This window comes from Orcinus orca, chromosome 13, assembly GCF_937001465.1.
Source record: "Orcinus orca chromosome 13, mOrcOrc1.1, whole genome shotgun sequence".
In the NCBI taxonomy this organism is placed as follows: domain Eukaryota; kingdom Metazoa; phylum Chordata; class Mammalia; order Artiodactyla; family Delphinidae; genus Orcinus; species Orcinus orca.
The window spans coordinates 8,957,312-8,981,202 of NC_064571.1; the positions used below are offsets into that span (position 1 = coordinate 8,957,312).

Genomic DNA, 23,891 nt, shown 5'->3' on the forward strand with positions numbered 1-23,891 from the left:
TGGGCGCAGTGCGGCCTGTCCTGCTGTGCCCTCCCTAACCCCCTGCCCTTCCTTGGCCTGACAGATGCGGACACGAGCTTGTGGTGCCCCTCGCTGCAAGAGGTCACGGCCGCGTTCCACAGCCTGGGTACCCACAGCCCTGCTTTGCAGCCCCCAGGGCCCCTCCAGCACGATGGGAGGTGAGTACCTCCCCCACCTCGGTGTCCTTCCTCATGTGGTCCACAGCCACTGAAAGCAGTTCAAACCCATCAAATCGTGTACATTAAATATGTGTAGTACCAATGACACCTCAGGAAAAATGTAAAAAACAAAACAAAACAAAATATTACCCCACAAATAGACTCTTCTAAACATATATCCATGCTAGGAAACACTAAAGTATTTCCTTTTCTGTAGATGTAATACGCCTGGCCGTTCATTACAGAGCTCCATTTTCATTATTGTTGGTGGTATCCAGCCTTGGCTCAGTAAGCATTTTACAAGTTAGAGAAAGGAAAGATTTCCTCTGATGATTATTTTAAATTATGTGCTTTTTTTTTGGCCATGCTGTGCGGCTTGTGGGATCTCAGTTCCCCGACCAGGGATTGAACCCGGGCCACAGCAGTGAAAGCCCGGAGTCCTAACCACTAGGCCACCAGGGAACTCCCAAATTATGTGCATTTTTTGAGGTTAAAAATAAGAAGTTACCAAGCTCAGGCTCTAGCCCAAACGGCGAAGCACAGAGTCTGAGGAATCCCAGCACACAGGTACCCCTGAGTACGGTTGCGCACCACGAATGAACGGCGTGTGACGCAGCCTCGAGGCAGGGACGAGCCAAGCCAGGCACGGCTGAGTCTTGCTGCTCTGACTGGCATTTGTTCCCGCCCCTTCCTGACTCAGCTCTCGCCGCCCCTCCTCTCCTAAGACGTGTCCCAATCTCTTTGGTCTGTCTCCAAGCCCCTCCTGGCACATTACCTAATATCAGCTCATGGCCAGCAAGGCACAATTTTACATGTAATTTCCACAGTGTTCCACTTTGTGTCATGGGTGCCCCCTTTGTGCCCTGGGCAGCGATGCTAATTTGTCCCCACCCTCTAGGGACAGAGCCGGACGATACATAGACGACTCTGTTGGGTGAATGGGTTGTAAAGGTGTCAGTTACGGCACATCCAAACTCTCTGCTGAGAGTTCTTTGAGCAGCTGGTTTGAGAACCCCAGACAGGCTGCGCCTGCCGACAGGCCCTCAGGGCGCCGTGGTGGGCGGATGTTTCTCTAGGGAAGGCCAAAGCTTTCTCAAGAACCTGTTCCACGACTGTGTTTGGTAATTGTCTGCCAAAGCAAACCAGACCAAACCACACTTGCTGTGCTGCAAATACCCTGCCGTGTGCCAGCCTGCCGTGGGCGACAGGGAGCGGGAGATGAAGCTTTGCGCGCTGGCCTGCCGCTCACCCCCTGCTGTGCAGCCCGGTTCCTAACAGGCCTCGGACCTGTACCGGCCCGGGGCTTGGGGACCCCTGCTCTAGACTATTCAGGGAACACCAAGAACATTCTGGTATCTCTTCCACCAAGGGTGTGGCGTCCTTCACGGTTACATGGGCCACAAGAGAGTCTTCAGGGCAGGCAGTCTTCTCTCTATCGTCCTCCTCGGAGGCTCGTCCCGTGTCAGTTGGTTCCACGTCGGGTGCTTCTCTGTTGACCTCTCGGGATGTCACCATCTAAGGCTCCGCTGGCCGAACAGGTGCCCTGGGGCTCCTCTGGGGCACCCACAAGCCTTGCAGTGGCCAAGACTGGAAATGAGGGCACACGTGGGCGCACGGCTTCGCTTGGCTGGCTTGCTCGTTGCTGTGAGAAAGACAGGTCTTTCACCAGTTGTTCCTAATCTCAGATTTCCTTAAAACTCATCACTGTCTCATTGAATGCTTCAGGATTTCCTTCCAGAAGGGAACAGCCCTGCTGCTGCTGGACCATATGCACATCGTCTGATGTCTGCCAAGTGGACAGCATCTATTAGATGCTCAACATCTATTCCTCTTCATTGCATTGACCTCGGTCTCGCAGAGCCCAGATGACAGGTCTGGTTTGGTTTGGCAGTGCAGGCCTGAGGAGAGCACCCGGCCTGCAGCCCCCGTGGTGGGGCACCTGACACACTGCTGGGCTCTCGGTTATGGTGGCGGCAGTGCTTGTAGCTTCCCTTACAGTCTTCCCTCAGAGAAGGTGCAGAGGGTCACTTTATTATTTTTTTCGAACAGTAATAGGGGAAAACAAATAGAGAAGCTGACATACTTTTCTTAAGAGTGTAGAACAATGTCATTGCAGCCCAAACTCCAGCTCCTGGCTGTTGGCCAAGCCTGTGTTGAGGCTGGGAGGCAGGGGTGGGATGAAGCTGCTTTGCAGGTGGAGTCTGGTGTTGGGACCCTCAACTTGCCCTTCACCTGCTGAGTCCTCTGGGAGAGGAGTGAGCTTATTAGGCTGTGAATTCCTTTTCTCCGAGGTGGAGGCCTGGGGATGAGCTGATGCCGCGTCCCAGAACAGCAGTCACGATGCCGACGTCCCAGTCGAGCCTCAGAAAGGCAGGCCGGGGACGAGGACCCAGATTTGTTTCCTGCTGTTCCCAGCAGAGGTGGCACAGGGGAGGCTGTTCCCCTGTCCACTTGGGAAGGCTGGCCTTCCTTCCCAGCAAGGAGAGGCCTCTCGTCATAGCCACACTTCCCCTGCCCAGCTCTGAGAAGACGCATCACCAGCGCACATTTTCTACACTCCTCCTCCCACTGGCAGCACCAAACTTGTCTGAAAGCCCGCTCCTCTTGGGCAGAGTCACAAAGTCGGCTCTGAGGCTGCCCCCACCCTTCGGGAGATCTGAAAACATTCCCACCCATGCTTGCATGGCCCCGTGCGTGCTCACGGGCTGGTACAAACCAGAACTCCCCTGCACACACTGACGCAGGCCCAGCGTGCGCCCAGATGCGTGAGCGCCAGCCTTACCCATTCGTACTCTGGCCCTAATAAATGCTAAGACCTGGAAGAATGTCTGATCCCAATCCTGTCCCGCACCCCCTCCCAACTTTGGTTTGTTGACACCAATTTCCCGGGTGTCTAGAGGTGGGTTTCTTTTTTCCCCCTCTGAGAAGCAGCACCAAGAAGTAAAGAAGAGCAGAGCCTTTGGGAACTGTGGCCGGGGGCGGGGGGGCTACGCGGGAGGCTGTTATTGTTGACGGTGTTGTTGGCATCATCGGCGTCTTCACTTATAGAGAGTCCGCTGTTATCAGGAACTGCAGGCCAGTTAGGAAGAGTGGAGGAGTGGAAGAGACAGCAAAGGGAGCGTTGTCATACAGTCACCTCACTTATTTGAAACCAACAATATACACTTGCCCAGAGAAAGAGCATCATTTAGTGAGGGGGCCCCCGATCAGTGTCTCCTCCAGGGAGCATGTGCCTGGGACGCTTGTGCAGAGGGTGGTGTGGCTCTGCTGTCGGCTAGTGCCTCTCTCCCTGTAGGACTCTCGCCACCCTGAGTGTGACTCTGGTCTTTAAAGAGGGTGTTTTCAATACGACCCTGGCCTCTAACTTCATCCAGGCTGTTTCCTCTCTAGGGGAAAACTGGCCATGCCGGGCTTGTCCATGGACAGCATGGTAGTGGGACATCTTTGGAGGGGTTCTCGAGGACCACTTATACTCTGATTTCACCTTACTTGCAGATACTTTGGAGTCTAACCTGACGTGAGCTACAAAATAGTGGCCTTTTCAGTGCCTGAGCGGACTCACCATAACTGTGTGGACACAGAGTGCTTTTAAGGAAGACTTTTGGGGGTCAGTGGAGAATGATTTTCTGTTTTCCAAGTCCCAGAAAACTAAAGCTGGAGGCCTTCCTGGAGCGGCAGCGTTGGGGAGCCAGCCCCCAAGAGGCCCCGGTGACCCCGCACCTCCTGGCATTCATCCCCTTGTGCAGCTCTCTGTCACCCCAGGTCAGGCTGGCCCGTGTGGCCTGGAGAAATCAGCAGAAGCGATGTCACCTCCAAGGTTAGGTTATGAAAGGCTGCAACCTCCGTCTCAGACGGGCATCTCCTCTCTCTCACGTCACTTGCTTCAGGGGAAGCCGGGGCAAGTTGCAGAGCCCTGTGGCGAGGCCTGCATGGCAAGGACTGAGGCCAGTGACCCCTGAGTGAGCTGGGAAGCAGCTCCTCCCGCCCAGTCAAGCCTAAGCTGACAGCAGTGCCCCCACCAACGTCTTGGGGGCAGTCTCCCAAGAGACCCAGAGCCAGACGCGCCCCCCCTCCCCGCCCCTCCATGCTGCCTCTGGATTCTTGACCCTCAGAAACTGCACAGAATAATACATATCTGTTGTTTTTAAGCCTCTGCATTTGGGGGTCATTTGTTACGCAGCAGTGGGTGACCAGCACACACAGGGCATCAGGGTCCCAGGCCGAATGGATCGTCCACAGGCTCTCTGTTGTTCTTCAGCAAGCGCGGCCTCCCTCTCTGCCTCACTTCTCCCCTTGCGCCCATCTCCTCCAGTTTCCTTTCCTTTGTTTTTGTCTCACCTCAGCGAGCTTAAAAGTGAGGCTAGCCTGAGCCGGACTGAGCAGCAGGACACCCCCCAGGAGACGGCCTTGGACAGCAGCTTGAGCCACATCTGTAAGGTGAGCCCCACCCGTCCCTCTGCTCGCAGTCCACACCTATTCAGCATCCGGTTCAGTGAACACTGCTGAGCACCATCGCAGGCACCGTGCCGACGGCCAGGAGGGATGCCACAGAAGCCCGCGCCCACCACGCCTGCGCCTGCGCCTGCCCCTGACGACCCCAGGGGCCTCGACTCCAGACCTCACCATTTTTCTCAGTTCCTTCCCAGCGGGGCCCAGGGCTCACAGTGCCAGGGAGGCACCCCTGCCCTAGCGCTCTCTCTGCTCTCCAGTTCCTGATGCTGTGCGTGCTGGCCCAGCCAGGGGCCTACACCGATGGGAGCCTCTTGGGCCTGATTGAGCTGCTGTGCCGAGCCGGCTTGGACGTGGGGCTCCGCCTGCTGCCCAAGACCGACCTCCAGCAGCTCCTGCTTCTGCTCCTGGACAGCATCCAGGAGTGGCCGGGGAAGGTATGGCGGACCCCTGAGCCCGAGCCCAAGCCCCCAGCCTCACCGCGAATGCTCTCTCACGGCCCCTAGAGCGCCCCAGGTGGAGACAGCGCTGCTCCCTCCCTTACCTGGCCTCCACGACCCACCCTCTTACTCTCCAGATATCCCCCCCACCCCTACCCCCACCCCCCGCAGTGGGCTGGTAGGGAGGTCAGGGTGGAAGGCGGGCCACGCCCCCCCAGCCCGCCTTGATGCCCACTGTCCCCACAGCTCCGGCAGCTGTGCTGTGCCCTGAGCCGGGCATCTGATCACCACCACAACCTGCTGGCGCTTGTGCAGCTCTTCCTGGACGTGACGCCCCGGAGCAGGTGGGTGCTTCTCCACCTCTGTCTCCCCTGACCTGAGGCTTATCCCCGCGCCTGTGCTCAACCCCTGTGAGCGATCCACGGTTTGCCCCATCAGTCCCCACAGACCTCCCCCTCCCGCCCAATGTCAAAAACCCAGGAGAAAGAACTAAAAATACAGCTCACGAATGAGTTCATTACAAAGGGAAAAAAGCCTCATTTTCTTAACGCGGTCTTCTTAGCAAAACCGTCACCTCGTACAGTTAGCCTCAGACCTGCAGCATCCCCACCTGCCCTTCTTTGTGACTCCTCCCCAGTCCTCAGTGGAGGGAGGGTTCCTTCTGTCATTCAGACCTCAGCTGTGTGTTGTCTCTTGATCACTCCCCGCTCCCACCCCCCTCTCAAACTCTCCATTCATCATGCTGTTTTATTTTCTGGACAGTATTGATCTCTGCCAGAAGTTATCTTACTATTTGTTCCTTGTTCATGGCTGCCTCTCCTCCTTGTCGCTTCCAGGAGAGCAGATCTCTTAATGGGGTCACTGCCACATCACCCCACGTCCAGAACAGTGCCTGGCATGCTGTTGGCACTTCGTAAATTCTTTTCAAATGAACGAACGAGGTGAACAAACAAACTCAGCCCACAGGGAGATAAGACCCATTCGCTGCTGGACCTGCCCCAGTCTCTCCCCTCTCCCCTCCTTCCTTCTCCCACTTGAGGCCACAGCCGCAAGGAGTCCCTTGCCCTTCCCTGTGCAGACCTCTCCCCAGGTCCCCTCCTGTCCTCTCCAGCCCTCCGTCTGCAGCTCGTCCCACCTAGAATGACACCCCTTCCCACCCTTCCAACCAGACCTGTCCTGGACCCCCTCCAGGAAGACCCTTCACAGGTACCCACACAGTCACTCTCCACTGGGGCCACCCTCCTGCAACTCCCTCCCCAGGGGAAGCTTCTGGGAGCAGGCTTGGGGTTCTGCTCAGACTCCTGTCCGCAGCAAACATCCTGAGCTCAACTTCAAGCCCAAGATGGGAAGCTCGATCTCTTTCCTATGCATCTGGCTGGAAGAGAGGAGGCCTTTCCACAGTCCTGAAAGGAAAGCTTTTGCTGTGTATTTGAAAGAACTGGGCTTCTCGAAGCTCTGTCTAAGACCTTTAGGTGATGCATGCGTCCGAAATGGCAGTCCTAGAGGGCTTTCCCGTCCCCACCTCATTATCCCTGTTCATCCCGAAATCGTGTCCGTTCTGCCTTCCACATCCTAAATCTTGGCTTCTAGTTGCCTGTGTCAGCTCCACAAAAGCAGGGACCTCGTCTGGGTCACTTTAAATCAGCTACCTCCTTCCCGCCCCCTCCTGCTTTCATCTCACCATCTCTCACCTGGATGGTGGCAGTGGCATTCTGTCCCTGGCTCCTCCTTCAAAGGCTGTTTGCTCTGCAGGTACATGTGATTATCCCCTCTCTGCTTTGCCTTGCTTGCTGTCGCCTGCACGGCCAAGTGCAAACACCTTAGTTTGGTCTCCAAGGCCCCATGTGGTCCAGCCCCAGTTTCCCATTTGGTCCAACCAGGCCATGTGATTTGTATTTGTTCTACGTACTTTTATATGTATATATATTTACATGTATGTAAATGTTTATAAATACAGGCAGACCGCATTTCACTGTGCTTCTTCGCTTTATTGCACTGCACAAATATTGTGGGTTTTTTTACAAATGAAGCTTTGTGGCAGCCCTGCGTCGAGCAAGTCTGTCAGTGCCATTTTTCCAGCAGCATTTGCTCACTTCGTGTCTCTGTGTCACATTTCAGTAATTCTCAGAATATTGCAAACTTTTTCGTTATTAGGTTTGTGATGGTGGTCTGTGATCCGTGATCTTTGATGTTACTATTGTGAAAAGATTAGGACTCACCGAAGGCTCAGACGATGGTTAGCATTTTTTAACGAGGTGTTTTTTAATTAAGGTATATACACTGTTATTTCAGACGTAATGCTATTGCATACTTAATAGACTACAGTATAGTGTAAACATAACTTTTAAAAATTTTTTATTGAAGTATAGTTTATTTACAATGTTGTGGTTAATTTCTGCTGTACAGCAAAGTGATTCAGTTATACACATATATTTTCTTTTTCATAATCTTTTCTATTATGGTTTATCACAGGATATTGAATATAGTTCCTGTGTAGTAGTACCTTGTTGTTTATCCATTCTATATATAATAGTTTACATCTGCTAATCCCAAGCTCCCAATCCTTCCCTTTCCCACCCCTCCCCTTTGTCAACCACAAGTCTGTTCTCTGTGTGTGAGTCAGGTTTTTTTGTGGATATGTTTATTTTGTAGATATGTTTTATAGATACGTATTTCAGATTTCACATGTAAGTGATATCATATGGTATTTGTTTTTCTCTTTCTGACCTACTTCACTTAGTATGATAATCTTTAGGTCCATCCATGTTACTGCAAATGGCATGATTTTATTATTTTTTTAATGGCTGAGTAATATTCCATTGTATATATGTACCACATCTTCTTTACCGATTCCTCTGTCGATGGACATTTATATTGTTTCTATGTCTTGGCTATTGTAAATAGTGCTGCTGTGAACATAGGGGTGCATGTATCTTTTCGAATTATAGTTTTGTCTGGGTATATGCCCAGGAGTGGGATTGCTAGGTTACATGGTAGTTCTATTTTTAGTTTTTTGAGGAACCTCCATACCCTTTTCCATAGTGGCTGCAGCAACTTACATTCCCACCACCCATGCAGGAGGGTTCCCTTTTCTCCACACCCTCTCCAGCATTTATTATTTGTAGACTTTTTAACGATGGCCGTTCTGACCAGTGTGAGGGGGTACCCCGTTGTAGTTCTGATTTTCATTTCTCTAGTAATTAGCGACGATGGGCATCTTTGCATGTGCCTCTTGGCCATCTGTATGTCTCCTTTGGAGATTCTTTGGAGAAATCTCTGTTTAGGTCTTCTGCCCGTTTTTCGATTGGGTTGTTTGTTTTTTTTGTTACTGCTAAACGGTAGGAGCCGTTTGTATATTTTGGAAATTAGGCCCTTGTCAGTCGCATCGCTTGCAAATATTTTCTCCCAGTCTGTAGGTTTAAACGCAACTTTTACATGCACTGGGAAATCAAAAAATTCATGTGACTTGCTTTATTGTAATACTTGCTTTATTGTGGTGGTCTGGAACCAAACTTGTAATATCTCCGAGGCGTGCCTGCACATATGTGTGTGTGTGTGTGAGATGAGCCTCATTCTTTTCCATAGCTGCATAGTATTCCCTAGTGTGCATGCAACCAGTCCCCTGTTCTGGAGATTTGTCCAATATACAAGCTTTGTGCATCTATCCAAATATTTCTATAAGATAAGTTCTTTGAAATTGCAGTCCTGGGCTTCCCTGGTGGTGCAGTGGTTGAGAGTCCGCCTGCCGATGCAGGGGACACAGTTTGTGCCCCGGTCTGGGAGGATCCCACATGCCGCGGAGCGGGTGGGCCCGTGAGCCATGGCCGCTGAGCCTGCGCGTCCGGAGCCTGTGCTCCGCAGCAGGAGAGGCCCCAACAGTGAGAGGCCCGCGTACCACAAAAAAAAAAAAAAAAAGAAATTGCAGTCCTAAAGTATGTATATATAAAATTTGGCCTCCACAAAAGAAGCTGCACTAATCAATAACAGACATGAAAATGCCTGTTTCTCCACATTCTCATTAACACCGTGTAGTCTCAATTTTGTTCTTAAGTTTTAATTAATCTGGTAAGTGAAAAATCTCTTCCTGTGGTTCTAATTTTCATTTCCCTGATTGCCAGTGAAATTGAGAATCTTTTCCTATGTTTATTGGCCTTTTGTGTTTCTCTTGGTGTAAATTACCTCTTGATATCTCGCCCATTTTTCTATCAGGTAATTTATCTTCTTCTTAATTATATTGATTTATAAGCAACTTATTACATTTTGGACACCATGTTTTCTCCTAAGTCTGTAAATTGTCCTTTTTAAAACTTTGTGTATATCCTTCCGTGAACTGATTTTTTTTCCCTTTTTCAATAAACTTTTTTTTTTTTAATTTATTTTTGGCTCTGTTGGGTCTTTGTTGCTGCATGCAGGCTTTCTCTAGTTGCGGCGAGCGGGAGCCACTCTTCGTTGCAGTGCACGGGCTTCACATTGCGGTGGCTTCTTTTGTTGTGGAGCACAGGCTTCAGGCACGTGGGCTTCAGTAGTTGTGGCATGCGGGCTCAGTAGTTGTGGCTTGCGGGCTCTAGAGTGCAGGCTCAGTAGTTGTGGCGCACGAGATCAGTTGCTCTGCGGCATGTGTGATCTTCCCGGACCAGGGCTCGAACCCGTGTCCCCTGCATTGGCAGGAGGATTCTTAACCACTGAGCCACCAGGGAAGTCCCTTCAATAAACTTTTAATTTCAGAATAGATTTAGATTCACAGAAAAGGTACATGGATAGTACAGAGAGTTGATTGTAATTGAATCTTTCTATCTTGAAAAGGAAGGCCTTCCCCACCCCCAAGAGCATAAAAATATTGTGTTCTCATTTCTTTCAGTACTTACATAACTTTGTTTCTCTTGGCTCTTAATCCCATCTGGAATCTCTTTTTCTAGGTATGAGACAGAGATCTAACTTGATTTTTTCCACCCCCAAAGAGCCAGTGACCCAACACCAATTTTCTTCTGTCTTAGTAATCCATCATTCCCCAACAGATTTGAAACTACCTGTGTCATATCCTAAATTTATGACATCGTTCATCTGTTAGCCAAACTGTGATATCAGGAATCAGTGTCTTTCCGAGGGTATCTTTCTTATAGCTCGAGGGCCCCCGGCAGATGCTCCTTAAATGCTCATAGTGAATATAAGGGACCGGCCTCACCTGCTTTCCAACAGACACACCAACTAGGGTAAGACCTCCGGCCGAGACCCGTTGCTGGGAGGGAGGGCTCGTCGTAGGGATGGAGGGTGTGCATTCATTTACTTAGAAATTTCATTTCTTTTTCTAAAGAGATAAAGCCCTCAGAACAAAATTCAAAAGGCACCAAGCGGCACCTCTTGAACCCCCGCCCCTCCCCCTCCCCCGTGCCCGTACCACCTAGCCTTGTCCCCAGTTCCCATCTGTGCTTATGGCTTGTCTAGCCTTGTCCCCAGTTCTCATCTGTGCTTCTGGCTTGTCCTCGCCGCCCGTCTTTCCACTTCAGCGTAGGCTTTGGCAGCTGTTCCAAACTGGACCGGAAAGAGCTTCTAATGCTTTTTCACAGCTGCACTGTATTCACTGTGCTCTTTAGTTAGCCGCCCCCTCCACAGCGTCCCCGTGGTGGTGGCCTTGTTCTCCCCTTGCTGGTGGCTGCCCCACTGGGCTCAGTGCCCGGACTGACCCCAGGAAGGAGGGCGTGTTGTTGTACGATGGGCCGCCACTTTCTTCGTCTGCCTGCCTGCCGACTGGTTAAGCACAGAGCGAGAACCCCCGCCAACACGGGTGTGATGCCCGCCCCCCTCCCCACCTGGTTGACCAAGACTTCAAGGGATGCACTGTAAGGCGAAGTTGAGCGTAACCGTGAAAAATCAAAGTACAGACTAGAGCAAAGCACCTGACATGGGGCCAATGGGAAGAGGAGGCTCTTGGAGGAAAGTCTGTCTTGGGACTCTGCCCCTCTGGGGTGGCTCCAGGAGCTGCTGGGGAGAGCGCATGTCCGCGCAAGCCCCTGCGGCAGCTCCCACGGGCCCTTTCGGGAGGGAGCTGCCACTGAAAGCTGATGTTCCCAGGCTCGGGACCCTCCTTCACCGCCTGCGAAAGTTTATTAAATGTCCCACGGGTGCTGCCTCACCGTGGCCCTGGAAGTAGAGGGGAAGTGACACCAGCTTAAGCGGATTCCTGGTCACGAGGGAGGAGCAGGCAGCCCTGGGAGAAAGCAGCCTTCAAAGTCACCAGGTGTTTGCCCGAGGGATGAGAGTAGTGACAGGTGCGGGCACACCAGAGCTCCCCGGAGCCCTCCTCGCTTCCCTCTGGGTTCCACGCTGCCGCCCTGGGTGGGCAGAGGGTCCGTGCAAGGCCCCGGACCGGTTCATCTTCTCCCAGCCCATCAGCCTCTTCCGGCTTCGTTTCCTGGGTCCCTCGCTCCACTGTTACCTCCCTTCCTGCGTGTTCTTCAGATCTGCCCACCCTGAAAACTGCATGGCCACGTGGCGTGGTGCTACCACATTCCCTGGTTCCCCCCTCTCGGCCCCTGACCCCTTCAGGCTGCCCAGGAGCCGCCCTGAGTTGCCAGCCAGCCTCCTGGGGGCCCTCAGCAGATTCCAGGCTCCACCAGGCTTCCTGCTGGAGACACTTCTGCCCTCCCAGGAAAGAGCGGGGCCCCTTCTCTCTCCACAGGATGACTGCTGCCCCCGCACACACGCCCCGTGGACCCACAGCTCTCACCCCCGCCTTTCCTCCTGATCCCTCCTCCACATTCAGGATCTCAACAGTCCTGCCTCTTCCAGAACCTTCCTTCTGCATCATCCTTGCTCGTCCTTATACCTTCAGCTTTTTATTCTCTACTGGCTCTTTCTGTCAGCAAAGAAATGTGCTCTGTGTGTCTCCTACTTTCAAACGGCAGTTCCATCTCCACCCACCCCTTCCTGCAGCTCCTGCTGCTGTCCAGGCTCTCCACCCCCAGCTCTCTCCTTCTCCTTGTCCAAACCCTGCCCACCCTGGACACAGGGGTTCTTCAGAGCTCAGAGTGTCTCAGAGGGAGTTCTCACCTGAGAAAAGAGACAATCGGGCCTCTGGAGACAGACAAGTCCAGAACATTCTAGAAGGTGTCCACCAAGGCCCCAGACCCTCAAGATTTCAGAAGGGTTCCAAATCTGGAGGAACAAGAGGCAAGACGAAAGTCATGTCCAGGGGTCAAGGGACCACGGCTCGAGCTGGGAGGACGGCCGAGGGTCCCCCTGCTCCTCCCTCGTGACCGGGCTGGTGGCTGAGCAGACGCTCGCTCCCTTTATGAGTGGCTGTGGGGGGCGGGGGCTGTGGGAGTAGAGGCGCCAGCCCAGTCCTCCTAAAGCGCTCTGTCACCAGTGACCTAATGGCCTGTCCTCGTGCGCAAGCTTCCCATTTTCGCCTTGGCTGGCTGCACGGTGTGGTTTTCCTGGTACCCTCCCCTCCTCAGGCCCCTCCCCCTCAGACGCCACCCTCGGTGGCCCCGCCGCTTCTCCCCGAGCTTTGGTTGGCCTCAGGGTCCTGCCCCAGCCCCTCCTCTCTGGTCCCTTGGCACAGCCTCGGGGGGCTTTCTGGGCGGGGCTCTGTCCACACTGCCCCCTTGCAGGACTCGGGTGCCTCTCCCCAGCTGCTGGGAGCTTCGAGCTTGCCTCTGCGGGAGGTTGGCTGGGCCCCTTCCTTGGGAGCAGCCCAGGGCTGGGGGTACAAAGGGCTGCCGCTGCCTCAACCCTGCATGTCTCTGAGAGACGGGGACCCTGCCGGCTCCAGAGCCCCTTGCGGGGTCGGCTGAGGTCTTTGCGGTGACTGCATCGCAGCCTGGCTTGCCCCCGGCCCAGACCTACTTCCTCCACGCCCCTGATAGGAGTGATGCCAAGAGCACCCTTATACCCCACTCCTGCCATAAATTCCGTGCACACTCATCTCCGTTTCAGAGTCCAGCTCCTTGGGACTCCACCCAGGACCCCATCTCAGCCACTTCCATGGCTTCAACCCCAACTTCGCCAGGGGCTCCCGAGTCAATACCTCTGGCCAGACTTTTCTGCTCAGCACCAGATCCGAGTGGGAAGTATTTCAAATTCAGCACATGTGAAACAGAAGTCACTGTCTTCCAAGGGGGACCACCTCCTCCTGTCTTCCATGGCCCTGTGATGGCATCTGCCCATGGCCTGAAGCCTGGGGTTGGGGTGGTCTGTGGGCATCTTCTGTCCCTTCAGGCGTCCCCATCTCCCACGACAGTTACCTCTCCACATCACCCTCCGGTGCCACGGCGGCTCAGGCTCTCAGGACAGCACCCCTGGACGTCTGCCAGGGAGCCGGAGCTGGCTCCTTCCAGGCTCTCTCCCGTGTGACCCATCCCCACTGTGTCCAGCGGTGGCCTCTTCCTTCTAATGCACATCTGGCCCTGTCACTCCTCTGTTTAAAATCCTTCAGGCTTCTATGCTCAGGATGAAATTCAAACAGCACAGCCTGGTGTAGGAGGGCTTTCGTGCCTACTTTCCCAAGCCTGCCTTCTCCCCGCCACGTCCCCGCACAGGCTTCCGCACTCCAGCCATATCCCGAAACTGTGCGGCTACCCAAACCCGTGATGAGCATTTGTCTTGAACTTTTCAACGTCTGTTCCCTCTTCCTAGAGAAGCCTCTTCCCCTATCTTCTTCCTCCTCTTTGCCTGGTTGACATTTCCTCACCCCCAAGACTAGGCTCAGATGAGGCATCTCCTCTTCGGAGAGACCTCCAGATGCAGAGCCCTGGTTGTTGTTGCCCCTTGCTGACCCCTTGGGCTATGAGCGCCGTGAGGACAAGAGCTGTGACTTTGCTCGCTGGGTCCTTGGACCCTGGCACGGAGGAGGGGCTTGGAGAGCATGCTTGTGGAGTGCTTGCTTCTGGAGGGCAGATTTCAAAAAGAGTAGAGAGAGAGAGAGCTTTTTAGTAGCAGATTCCAAAAAGAAAAATGGCTCAGGGGGGGCTAGAGAGATCCTGCAATAAAACTTTGAATGTGGTTTGCAAATGGACCCAATGAGGAAAAATGCAGGAAGTATCTAGAGGTGCAGGGGCTGCACTCAGAGCTCATGCATGATCTCTGATCTTGAAAGATATGGAAGAGGGAAAGAAAGGGACATGAGCAAGGCAAATGGAGAAATAGCACAGACCAGTGACAGTATTGGTGGGAAAAGCTAAGGCCCGTAGAAGGGGCTTCTGTGTAATTTTTCCTTTTTTTTTTTTTTTTTTCTTTTGGCCACACCACGAGGTATGTGGGATCTTAGTTCCCCGACCAGGGGTGGAACCTATGTTCCCTGCAGTGGAAGCGCGGAGTCCTAACCACTGGACTGCCAGGGAAGTCCCCTGTGTAGTTATTTTTGAAGTGAGGAGTGCTGTTCTGGGCTGGTGGGGAAACGTTAACACTGATGAAGAGAGAACAACACTACGTAATTCCTGTTTTGCTTCTGTCTTCCTTGTCGAGGAGCATAATTTTTCATCTGGACTCAAATATTGATCAAAGGGGATTGCAACCTAAGATATGGGGGGGGAGACAGTAGGACAGCATCCAGCTGTGTGAAATGAGTTGAGGTCCCCTCCCGCAAAAGGATGTCTCAAGTCTGTCCTGGGCGACGTGCAGGTGGAGTGCCCTCACTCTGCAGAGACCTGCGGGGGGGGGGGGGGGGGGGTGGGTGGGGTGCGGGAGCTCCCGGGGCATGGGGAGGGAGGGTGCAGAAGGTGCTTTCTTCACTCAGTGCTCCGGGCTTGATGTGTCCCTCAACAGAACTCCCCAGGGGATAGCTTGTGAGCACATACATAGAAAAGGAAACGCTGCTTTCTAGGATTCCTAAGAATAAATCATACCAGACTAGCCTCATTTCGTTTTTGACAGGCTAACCAGAAGGGTACTCTGGAGAGGGCTGTCTGGGTTTTGTAGGGCCTTTGATGGAAACGATCGTCGTATCTTGTGACAACATAAAGAAACGTGGGCTGAGCGATGTCAACTTAGATGGGCTCGTCACCCAGAAGTGCTGCTAGCCATCAGAATTGGCCTGGAGGGCAGGCCCAGGCGGCCACCCAGAGTTCCGTCTTCGCTGACAGGTTGGCCAGCGCAGACCCTGGGTCTTGGACGAGGCCATTAATAGAACAATGGTCAAGTTCACACATAACATAAATGTAACTGACAGCAAATTGAAGATGCCGGAACATCTCAGCAGACCATAATGATGGGCTGAGTGGGAAAGAGAGGCCCAGCTGCACAATTAAGAACAGGATCTGGGAAATGGGATTTGACGGCCAGACGTGTGAACTAACTTTGGGCCCAATCTGTCAACGGCGTAGCATCTCGAGGCTGCCCCTAAAATGAGTGTCAGCCTCAGCTCTGAGCGCGTCACTTGACGGGTATGTCAGCAACCCTGAGGAACTTCATAAGAACCAACCAGAATGGCAAAAAGATTCCAAAAGATAGAAAAGAGTAGCTGTTGCACTGGGGGAGGGGTAGCCATGGGAAGTTCGGCGACTTCCTTCAAGTACACGAAGGCCCTAATTAAACGGACGGATATGTGGGTTCCAGGACATGAGACAGGGTGACGTTTAAGGTATCTTAAGCGTAGTGGTCTGTGGGTTTCCTCATAATACCAGAGAGAGAGAGAGGGAGGGAGGAAGGGAGATGGGAGGAGGGAAGTTGGGTTGTGATTGTCTACATGAACTTTATTTACTGAGCAGTAGTAACCTTTTTATTTGGTTATACTATGCATGCAGGAGAGGACACATTAGAGGTGGACACTGTACACTTTGCCAGGCGTCTGTGCAACCACCACTGTATCACAGGCCAGAATGTCACCTGCTCCCCAGAAGGACCCTGGGCCCCTCCCAGGCATTCCCTCTGCAAAGAAAACCGCTTCCCCAACTTCTGTCCCGTAGGTGTGTTGTGCCGGGCTTTGAACATGGGTACCGGTGGGACCGGTAGATGGCTCCTTCACGTTGCCTGGTGGGACCCCACCGTGTGGATCTGAGGCTGTCTGAATCCCACCGTCTCTTCCTGTCTGCACTGTGTGTGCCCACACTTGTGAGTGTCCCAGCGGGTGTGGGGATGACTGGGCAGACGGCCGGAGAGTTTACCCTGACCTCTGAGCCCAGCTCCTTGTTCTTCCTGCCCAGGTGGCACATGCTCACGTGCAAGATAGGAGACTCCAGGGAAGGACTGAGGGGCGGGTGGCATGAGAGGCGGTCGTGATGCCTGAGAGGCGGCGTGGACAGCCCGGGAGCGGCAAGCCGGGCAGACGCCCTGGGGCAGGGTGTTGGGCGGCATTTCCATGGCGGAACAGGCCGCTGCCGTTGCTTCCTGAGCTGCCCTAGAGACATGGAAAAGGCCGTTCACGCCTTTGGCCAGATGCCTGGTGGCCTCTTAGAGTAGTTCAACCTCAGCAGAGCCCAGTTCCCCTCCAGAGGGACTGCGGTGACCTGTGTGGTTGTCCTGACACCCTGATGGCCGGAGCTGGCAGGTGCCTTTGCGGTCCTCAGAGCACCCACAGGCTGCCCCTTGCAGGAGCTGGAGGCTGGAGGCTGGGGAGCAGAGCGCCTGCGCTCCACTTCCCGGCTCTGCTGTTGGTTTGGAAAAGTCATTTCCCCATTTCCCAGCGCCTGAGGCCCTCTGAGAGCTGATCCGGTGTCCTGGTCTTACAGCGGCCCGTCAGGGTGGCGGGGCAGGACTGAGGCAGAGGCCTGGCCTGGTGTGATTTCAGAGGGCTGGAGCCTGTTGCCTTATATGACACTGGCTGGCATGGCTCCAGTGGCTTCTGCATCCTCCTGTGTTCGCCTGGTTTGAGTTCCGGGGGGGCCTCGCCGGGTGGGCTTGGGCAGCTTCTGGGGGAGGACGGCCCGGGGCCAACCTCAGCCGGGCCACGGGCCCCCCTGCTTGCCCCCTGCACAGTGTGGGTGGTGTTTGGGGTGAGTCTTTGCTCCTTCCCCTCTGTAGAGTAAGTTCTCAGTGTGGAATGAAAAAGTGGTCCTGTTGCCTCTCCCTGTGTCCCAGTGGGAGCTGAGAGGGCAGGGGACTGTGTGTAGAAGGCAGGGAGGGCGGTCAGGATGAAAGGCAATGGGCAGGCGGGGAGCGCGCCGCCCTCAGATGTGGTTTCTTTTCATCCATTCGCCCCCTCGGCGCTCCTTCTGATGCTTGTCTTCTATTTCTTTCTGGACAGCAGCTCTGTCCTGACCCACCCGGCCCACCTCTTCCCTTCTGGAACCACCCCCGGCTCTGCTTTGCCGGCCTGCCAGCACCCCACCCCCGGGTCGGCCACTCCGCACCCGCTGCGGGTAACAGCGCTCCCCAAGGCCCGGGTTTGGATTAATGAAGCCCAGATGCTGGACTGGGGACTCTGGCTGCAAGTTCTCGCGTTGGAGCAGCAGCTCGGCTTGGAGGGGCCGTCTACCTCCCCCCGCCCGCCCCCTCCCCTTGCTCCTGGCCCAGCTGCTGCTGGGGCTCCCGGGGAACAGCTGGAGAGCAGGTTCTGGCGGTGGGAGCCCAGGGAGATACGCGGGTGGGGCGCCGGATGAGGGCTCCCGTGTTCTGTCCCGTGACGCAGTCCAGATGGGGCTGCCTCTCCCCAGGACTCGGAGGGTGGGTGGGAAAGCTGGGGCGCTCTGCAGAAAGGGAACCGAGGTCACCGGTCCAGAATGGAAGGGGATGGCCGGCCCCTCCCAGGGTGGCCAGATAAAATACAAAGATCACATGGGAGAAACTCAGGCTAAAAAAAATTGTTCTTTATCTATAGGAAGTTCAAATTTAACTGGCATCCTGTATTTTTATTGGCTAAGTCAGGCAGTCCTTACCACCCCCCAGCTGAACTTCTTCTTTAAGTAATAGTTTTATTGGACTGCAACATACAAACAGAACACAGACCGTAAGTGTGTGCTCAGTGGGTTTCCACAAGTCGAACACATGTAAAACCAGCACCCAGATCAAGAAATGAGGGAATTCCCTGGCGGCCCAGTGGTTAGGACGCGGCGCTTCCACTGCCAGGGCCCAGGTTCAGTCCCTGGTTGGGGAACTAAGGTTCCCACGAGCCACATGGTGCGGCCGAATGAAAAGAAAAAGAAGAAGAAGAAATGAGACGTGAGCAGAGCCTGCCCGCCACCCCACCCCTGCCACGTATCCCCGTTTCTGTACTTAGTGTAAGTGAAATCATACACGTGTGTTCTGTTGGAACTGGCTTCTCTCACACAGCCCTGTGAGGCTCCCCCGTGCTGCCGGATGGAGTCGTGGCTCATCCGTAATCGTTCCGCGTGGGCTTGAGATGCGTGAGTGGAGCCCAGTCCCTCTCTCCATTCTAGTGGCGGATTGGTGCTGCTCGTGCCCCTCTCTTTTCTCGTACACCGTACGTGTGTGCCCGGGATTAGGACTGCCGGGCCGTGGGGCGGGCACACGAACATCTTTATCTTTAGTAGGTCTCGCCAGGCAGTTGGCCGAGGTAGGTGTATGCATCCGTGTCCCTGCCGGCTGTGTGGGAGCGTCTCCCCTCTTTCTCGTGTTTACCCTTCTAGTATGTGATGCTGCTGTCTGATGCTGCGTTTTTCCCTTTTTTTTTTTAATCAAGAGCCTCTTGCCTTGTTGATTTCTCTGATTTTCTTGAATAAGATCAACAAGGCCCCTGCTTCAGGTACCACCTACCCTCCTGGCTTGGAGAAGGCCATTCCCACCTCCGTTCCCCACCAACTGGGAGCCCCTCCTGCACCCACGTGAGGCCATGGCAGCCACAGGCCCTGGGGAAGTTGCAGGGGCGCCTTCAGCACCGCTCAGGCGGGGCTCAGTCCTGCTTCCCCCAGGTACTTCCTTAGGGAAACATCATTTCCGAGGGCTGCCTGTCCCCGATGTCCTGTCCTTCGTTTCCCCGTGGGGTCGTCCCAAGGATGGGGGTAGGGGCGCCCATGGGGACCCTCCAGCAGTGTTGTTACCAGAGAGCATTTCTCCTCTACGGAGCCGCTTCCAGCCCACCTGGTGTCCTTCGTGTTCCTTCAGTTTCCGCCGGCTTCAGAACCTCTCCTTTGCTTCCCCTGGTGGTGGCTTTCCGCGGGAATCAGCGACTGTGGGCCACATCAGAGTCCGTGCCAGGGGCTGCCTTCTGCTGTCCATGGGGGCAACAAGTGTGTGAAGCCTCGAGGAGGATGTAACCCTCCACCCCTTCTCCCATCGCCCCTCTCCAGCCTCTCCTGGCCACTGCCACCCCTAGCCCTGTCCTCTAGTCTCTACTTCCCTCCTCTCTTCTTTTTACTCGCTCCAGCCCTCAAGGACCCATGAAAATCAGAGCCACAAACGTTAGCGTCTAAAATCCCCATTAGAGGTCTTTACTCCTGAAGAGTGGAGACACCAGCTCCATCCTGAGTGAATCAGTTAGGACTGTTTGGCGCTAGACTTAGGAGCCCAGCTCAGACTGACTGAAGAAGCCAAAGGGACTTCATCAGCTGAGCCAACCAACCCACTGACCGCACGGGTCCGGGGGCCGGAGGCTTCAGGCAGGGCAGGCTCTGGGTGTTGTCAGGGCTCTATCTCTGCTTGTTGCATTCTCCAGACTGCCCCACAAAGAGGCAGGATGGCCACCAGCGACAGCGGGGTCACCTCCCACCTGATCAGTGGTCCTGCTGGAAAGGCACACGCTCTACTGGTAGCTCCAGCCAAGACCCCGAGGCCACCTCTCAGTGGCTCAAACACAGGGACTGATGGGCCAGGCCTGGCTCACGTGCCCACCCTGGGAGCTGGGATTTGGGCCGGGTGTGGTGGGTGAGGGTTTCTCCAAAAGAAAGTCACTGGATGCTGGCTGAGAAACACAAGAACAAAACCTGACCTCACCAAGCCCCGGTCACCCCCCTTCCACCACCCTGCATGGGCTGAAAGCTCATGATGCTGCAAGGGAAAGGAAAGGCGACGGTCTGTGCGAAGGAGGCTGAACGGTCCCGATCTCTGTGTAGCACAAATACATAGAGGAAAACACTAAGCCGGTAAATACCACTATGCGAGCCTCTGAAGTTACCGCTTCTTTTACAAAATAACTTTTTTCTTTTTGCTTATTTTTAAACTTTCCCAGCTTGCATGTTTTATTACTTCTAAAATAAATTATAAACCAAAGGAGAAAGCCAAAGTTCCCTACGTGGCTCTCCCCTGTTCACGTCTCGGTGTGTGTCCTGCCCCTCCTTGCACCCACCCTGGGGACTTCAATCCCCCCCCCAGGGTGGTACACCCGCTCAGTCTCTCTCGCCCCTTCTCTCACAGGCAGCTTCGACGCCAGCTCAGCCTCGTGATCATTGCCCGGCTGCTGGACCAGCAAGGGACGCTCCCTCTCTGGCAAGAGAAGGCCCAGGTGAGTCTCTGCCTCAGCATCCGCTGGGGAAGCCCGGCCGGCTCCTCCCGCTTCTCTTCCCGAAGGTTGGGAGCCTCAGGCCGGCGGAGCCCAGGTGGGTCTGCATTTTCTGCTCACATCCTTGCATTCGACGGTTACCTTTTGCACGCCTACTCTGTGCTCGGCCCTGAGGATAGAGCAGTCAGCTGGGAGCAGGTATTACTTTTTCAAAATATTGCGGTAAAATATACATAACATAAAATTTACCATTTTAACTTTTTTTTTTTTTACCATCTTAACAATTCTGAGGGCAGAGTTCTAACCGTTTTGAAGTGTGCAGTTCCACAGTCTTGTGCAACCACTGCCACCATCCACCTCCAGAACTTTTTCATCCTCCCGGACAGAAAGTCTGAATCCGCTGAACACAACTCCCATTCCCTCCTCCCCAGCCCCTGCTTATATAATTTTTTATAGGTGGAAAAACAACAAAGGTGAAAACGAACACTACTAAATTAACACTGCTCGCCCCCAGTGACCCTTCTGCCCCACGTCAGGCATTCTTGGGGCAGCAGGGGAGGAAGTACCTTCTTTCCTCCACCCTCTGCTCTCCAAAAAGCTCCGACTGCAACCTCCTTGCAGCTCAGAGAGCAGTAGTTCAGGGGCCCTGGGGGCAGCATGGGTCACAGCCAGCCCAAGGGCGGGTGGCAGGGGGCTTGAGAATGCTCTCACCGGCCTCCCCCCACCCCAAGGGTCTCCCTGGAACCCCAGAGGAGCTGCTGGGTGCAGCTGAGCCGTCTAGTTCTACAGCACGAGACAGGCAAGGCAGTCCCGGCGAAAGGCTGCATCTCTAGTCACTGGAGGTACACGGGGCAGGCCCGCGGCCAGAGCGCTGAGAGGATGTTCTGGGCGCTCCTGGGGCTGGTGGGCTGAGTCTGAGAGGCCACGATCGCAGGGCGGGAGCTCAGAAAGGTGACCGCTTGGGTTGGCTCATCTAAGCAGGCCCGGCCTGGCTTTGCCCCGGCTGCCCCCTCGGCCTTCCATGCTTTCCCCAAGACTTAGGACGGCGTGAGTGTCTTCTCACCCCAGTTCCAGCTGAAGTGTCACCTTCCACAGGAGGGCTTTGCTGACCACCCAATCCAAAAAGTGCCCTGGCACCAGCACACTGTGGAAGTATTCGTGGTGCTCACCTCCTGATATATTTTTATTTGTTCAGGGTCTGTGTACACACACACACACACACGCACATGCACACACACACACACACACACACACACACAGCATCAGCAGCTCCTTGAGTGCAGGGACCAAATGGTTTCTGCTCACTACTGCCCGTCAGCTCCTAGCACAGTACCTGACACACACAGGACCTCAGCACACCTATGGGCTGAAGGAACCCAAGGTTGAGTTCCCGAGTGTGCAAAGGAAGGTTCCCCAGGCAGAGACCTCGGGAGGGCAGGAGGGGAGGGTGGCCTGCTCAGGGGTCACTTCACAAAGGTGAGAGCCTGATGACAGAACATCTCTGCGAGAAAGAGAACAGAGGGGCCAAACGGTTAGGGGCGGGGCAGGCAGAGATGCACCAGCGAGGACAAGACAGAGTGATCCCAGGAGGCTCCCGGGGTGGGGGCAGCCTGGTAGACAGGCTTTGGTGTTGACCCAAGTGCGGCCACCGAGCTCCTCGGAGAACCCAACACATGTCAGCAGAGAGGAGGTGAGAGGCCAGAGTGTCGAGATCAGGAAAGGCAGGACTGGCTGCACGTGGTGGGTGGGGGTAGCCGCTGTCCATCCGGCAGCGCTTGTCAGTGATCAGGAAAACACAGGCTGGCTCGAGCATGAGGGTCAGTTCAAGGCTTGGGGTTTTGTTTTGATTTGTTTTTTATTAGCCAGAGCCTACGCAGGGGAGAGTGCGGGGAGCGTGATGAGGGCCAGAGAGTGGCGAGGGGAGTGGTGCTGGGGAAGAGCTGGGTGGTCTGGCCTGCCGGGGACCTGGAGGGGAGGCGAGTGAGCGGGGCTGGTGGGGGCGGGGCGGGAGGATGCCTCCCCCAGGGAGAGCTGGCCTGGGAGCTCCCAGCCCGTCTGGCGCGGAGTCCAGCCCTGCCCTTGTGGGTCCCAGCTCCAGGGCCGTCCCACCACACCTGTCACCCACCTGCCCTCGTGCCTGCCGTGCGTTCGTGAGACCCCAGCCTAGCGCCTCCTGTGTGCCAGGCTCTGCACCGGGAGACGACCTCGGAGGAGAGGGTGTGAGCGTGAGAGAGGCAGGCCGAGGGCCCCGTGACTGACTCTGCCCGAGGGCAGCGAAGTGGCTTCCAGAGCCGTCCCGAGCCAGGTCTCGAAGGGCGCGTCAGTGCTCGTGCCGCAGGAAGGAGAGAGGCGGCAGGCGGGCCAGGCAAAGCTGCGCCAGACCCGCGGCAGCTGGAGAGGCAGACGGGCAGCTCGAGCCTGCCCGCTGTCCTCCTGATGTGCTTCCCCGTCCCCACTGCAAGCCCGCGGCCGCTGCACGGCCTCCTGCCAGGTCTCTGGGCCGCAGGCGCTCCCCTTTCCAGTCAGGCCTGCCGGGCGGCTCCTTATGAGACACGCCTTCAGAGGGCCACCTTGGCCCTGCAGCCGCCCACGTCAAGGCCCCACGCCCCGCTTTCCCCACACCTCCTCGACCACGTGGCTGCCTGGGCCCTCCTCGCGGGCCAGCCCAGCCACCCTCTGCACGTGGCTCTGTGCCTGGAGCACTTTTTCCTTTCCACCCGTTACATCCCACCCGAAGTGGTGGCTCTAACGTGCTGCAGAGCATGACTGAGCCCCGGTGCGGGACAGATGGGGAAATGGAGGCAGGCATGGTTGGGAGACTTCTCAGGGTCACATAGTGGGAAAGCCGTGGAGCCAGGATGCAAACCCAGGTGCCTGGGACCCTTGCAGTGTGCCGTCTCTGCTTCTCCAGCCCCTTCCTTGGATCCTGTTGTGGTGACGGCCTGGACCACACCTGCTGCTTCAGCTGAGGTGCCCGGCTGGTCCCTTGAGCTTTGGTCCTGGCTGGCAGATAGGAGGACAAGGGCCGGCCCTTCCTTCATCCATGCATAAGTGCTTGGTAAACATTAGCAATTGATTTACCGTGAAGGGGACTTCAGTGGTTGAGAATTGGCTCGTCGAAGGAGAGGATCTGGGGTGAGTGCCCAGGTAGCGGGTTCTCAGGGCACCGCTGGGCAGGAGGAGTCCCTGATGCCTGGATCGCTTGGTTCTCCATCTCAGACTGCGGCCGGAGGCCCCAGGAGCAGGTGCTGAAGAACTGAATTTGAGGGACAGGACTTCTGTAGGTGGTTGGGATGCAGCAGCCCCAAGGCTTGCATCTTCCAGGAGAGCCTCAGGTTCAAACTGCTTCCTTCGTGTTGTTCCTGCAGATCATGGGAATATCCCAGAAACAGCAGGGTTTTGGCCCCAAGGCACTAGTGTGCTCCAGACACGGCTCAGGGCACTGAAGATACAACCCTGAACAGCGTTCATTCAGTCTCCTCCCCTCATGAAACT

The 23,891-nt window shown here is 55.2% G+C and overlaps 1 protein-coding gene and 1 long non-coding RNA gene across 7 annotated transcripts in view; one reads left to right on the plus strand and one right to left on the minus strand.

Annotated features, from left to right (window-relative positions):
* FAM178B (family with sequence similarity 178 member B) overlaps positions 1 to 23,891 on the plus strand; it is a 72,564-nt gene that overhangs the window by 28,508 nt on the left and 20,165 nt on the right. For both annotated transcript variants that reach the window (XM_049696264.1, XM_049696263.1), the window contains 4 exons: positions 4,523 to 4,616; positions 4,889 to 5,065; positions 5,315 to 5,412; positions 20,312 to 20,399. In XM_049696264.1, coding sequence (XP_049552221.1) covers positions 4,523 to 4,616; positions 4,889 to 5,065; positions 5,315 to 5,412; positions 20,312 to 20,399 — 457 coding nt within the window. The remainder of the gene's footprint in view (positions 1 to 4,522; positions 4,617 to 4,888; positions 5,066 to 5,314; positions 5,413 to 20,311; positions 20,400 to 23,891) is intronic.
* LOC125960889 (uncharacterized) lies at positions 17,794 to 23,201 on the minus strand. 5 transcript variants are annotated; one of them, XR_007471009.1, is made up of 4 exons: positions 22,522 to 23,197; positions 21,629 to 21,897; positions 19,668 to 21,540; positions 17,794 to 19,169 (listed from the first exon to the last, which is right to left on the minus strand). It is a non-coding gene; the product is annotated as an uncharacterized LOC125960889 (long non-coding RNA). The 5 variants fall into 5 exon arrangements; XR_007471007.1 differs by having other exon boundaries at positions 17,794 to 19,166; positions 22,522 to 23,196; XR_007471010.1 differs by having other exon boundaries at positions 17,794 to 20,002; positions 20,310 to 21,540; positions 22,522 to 23,195.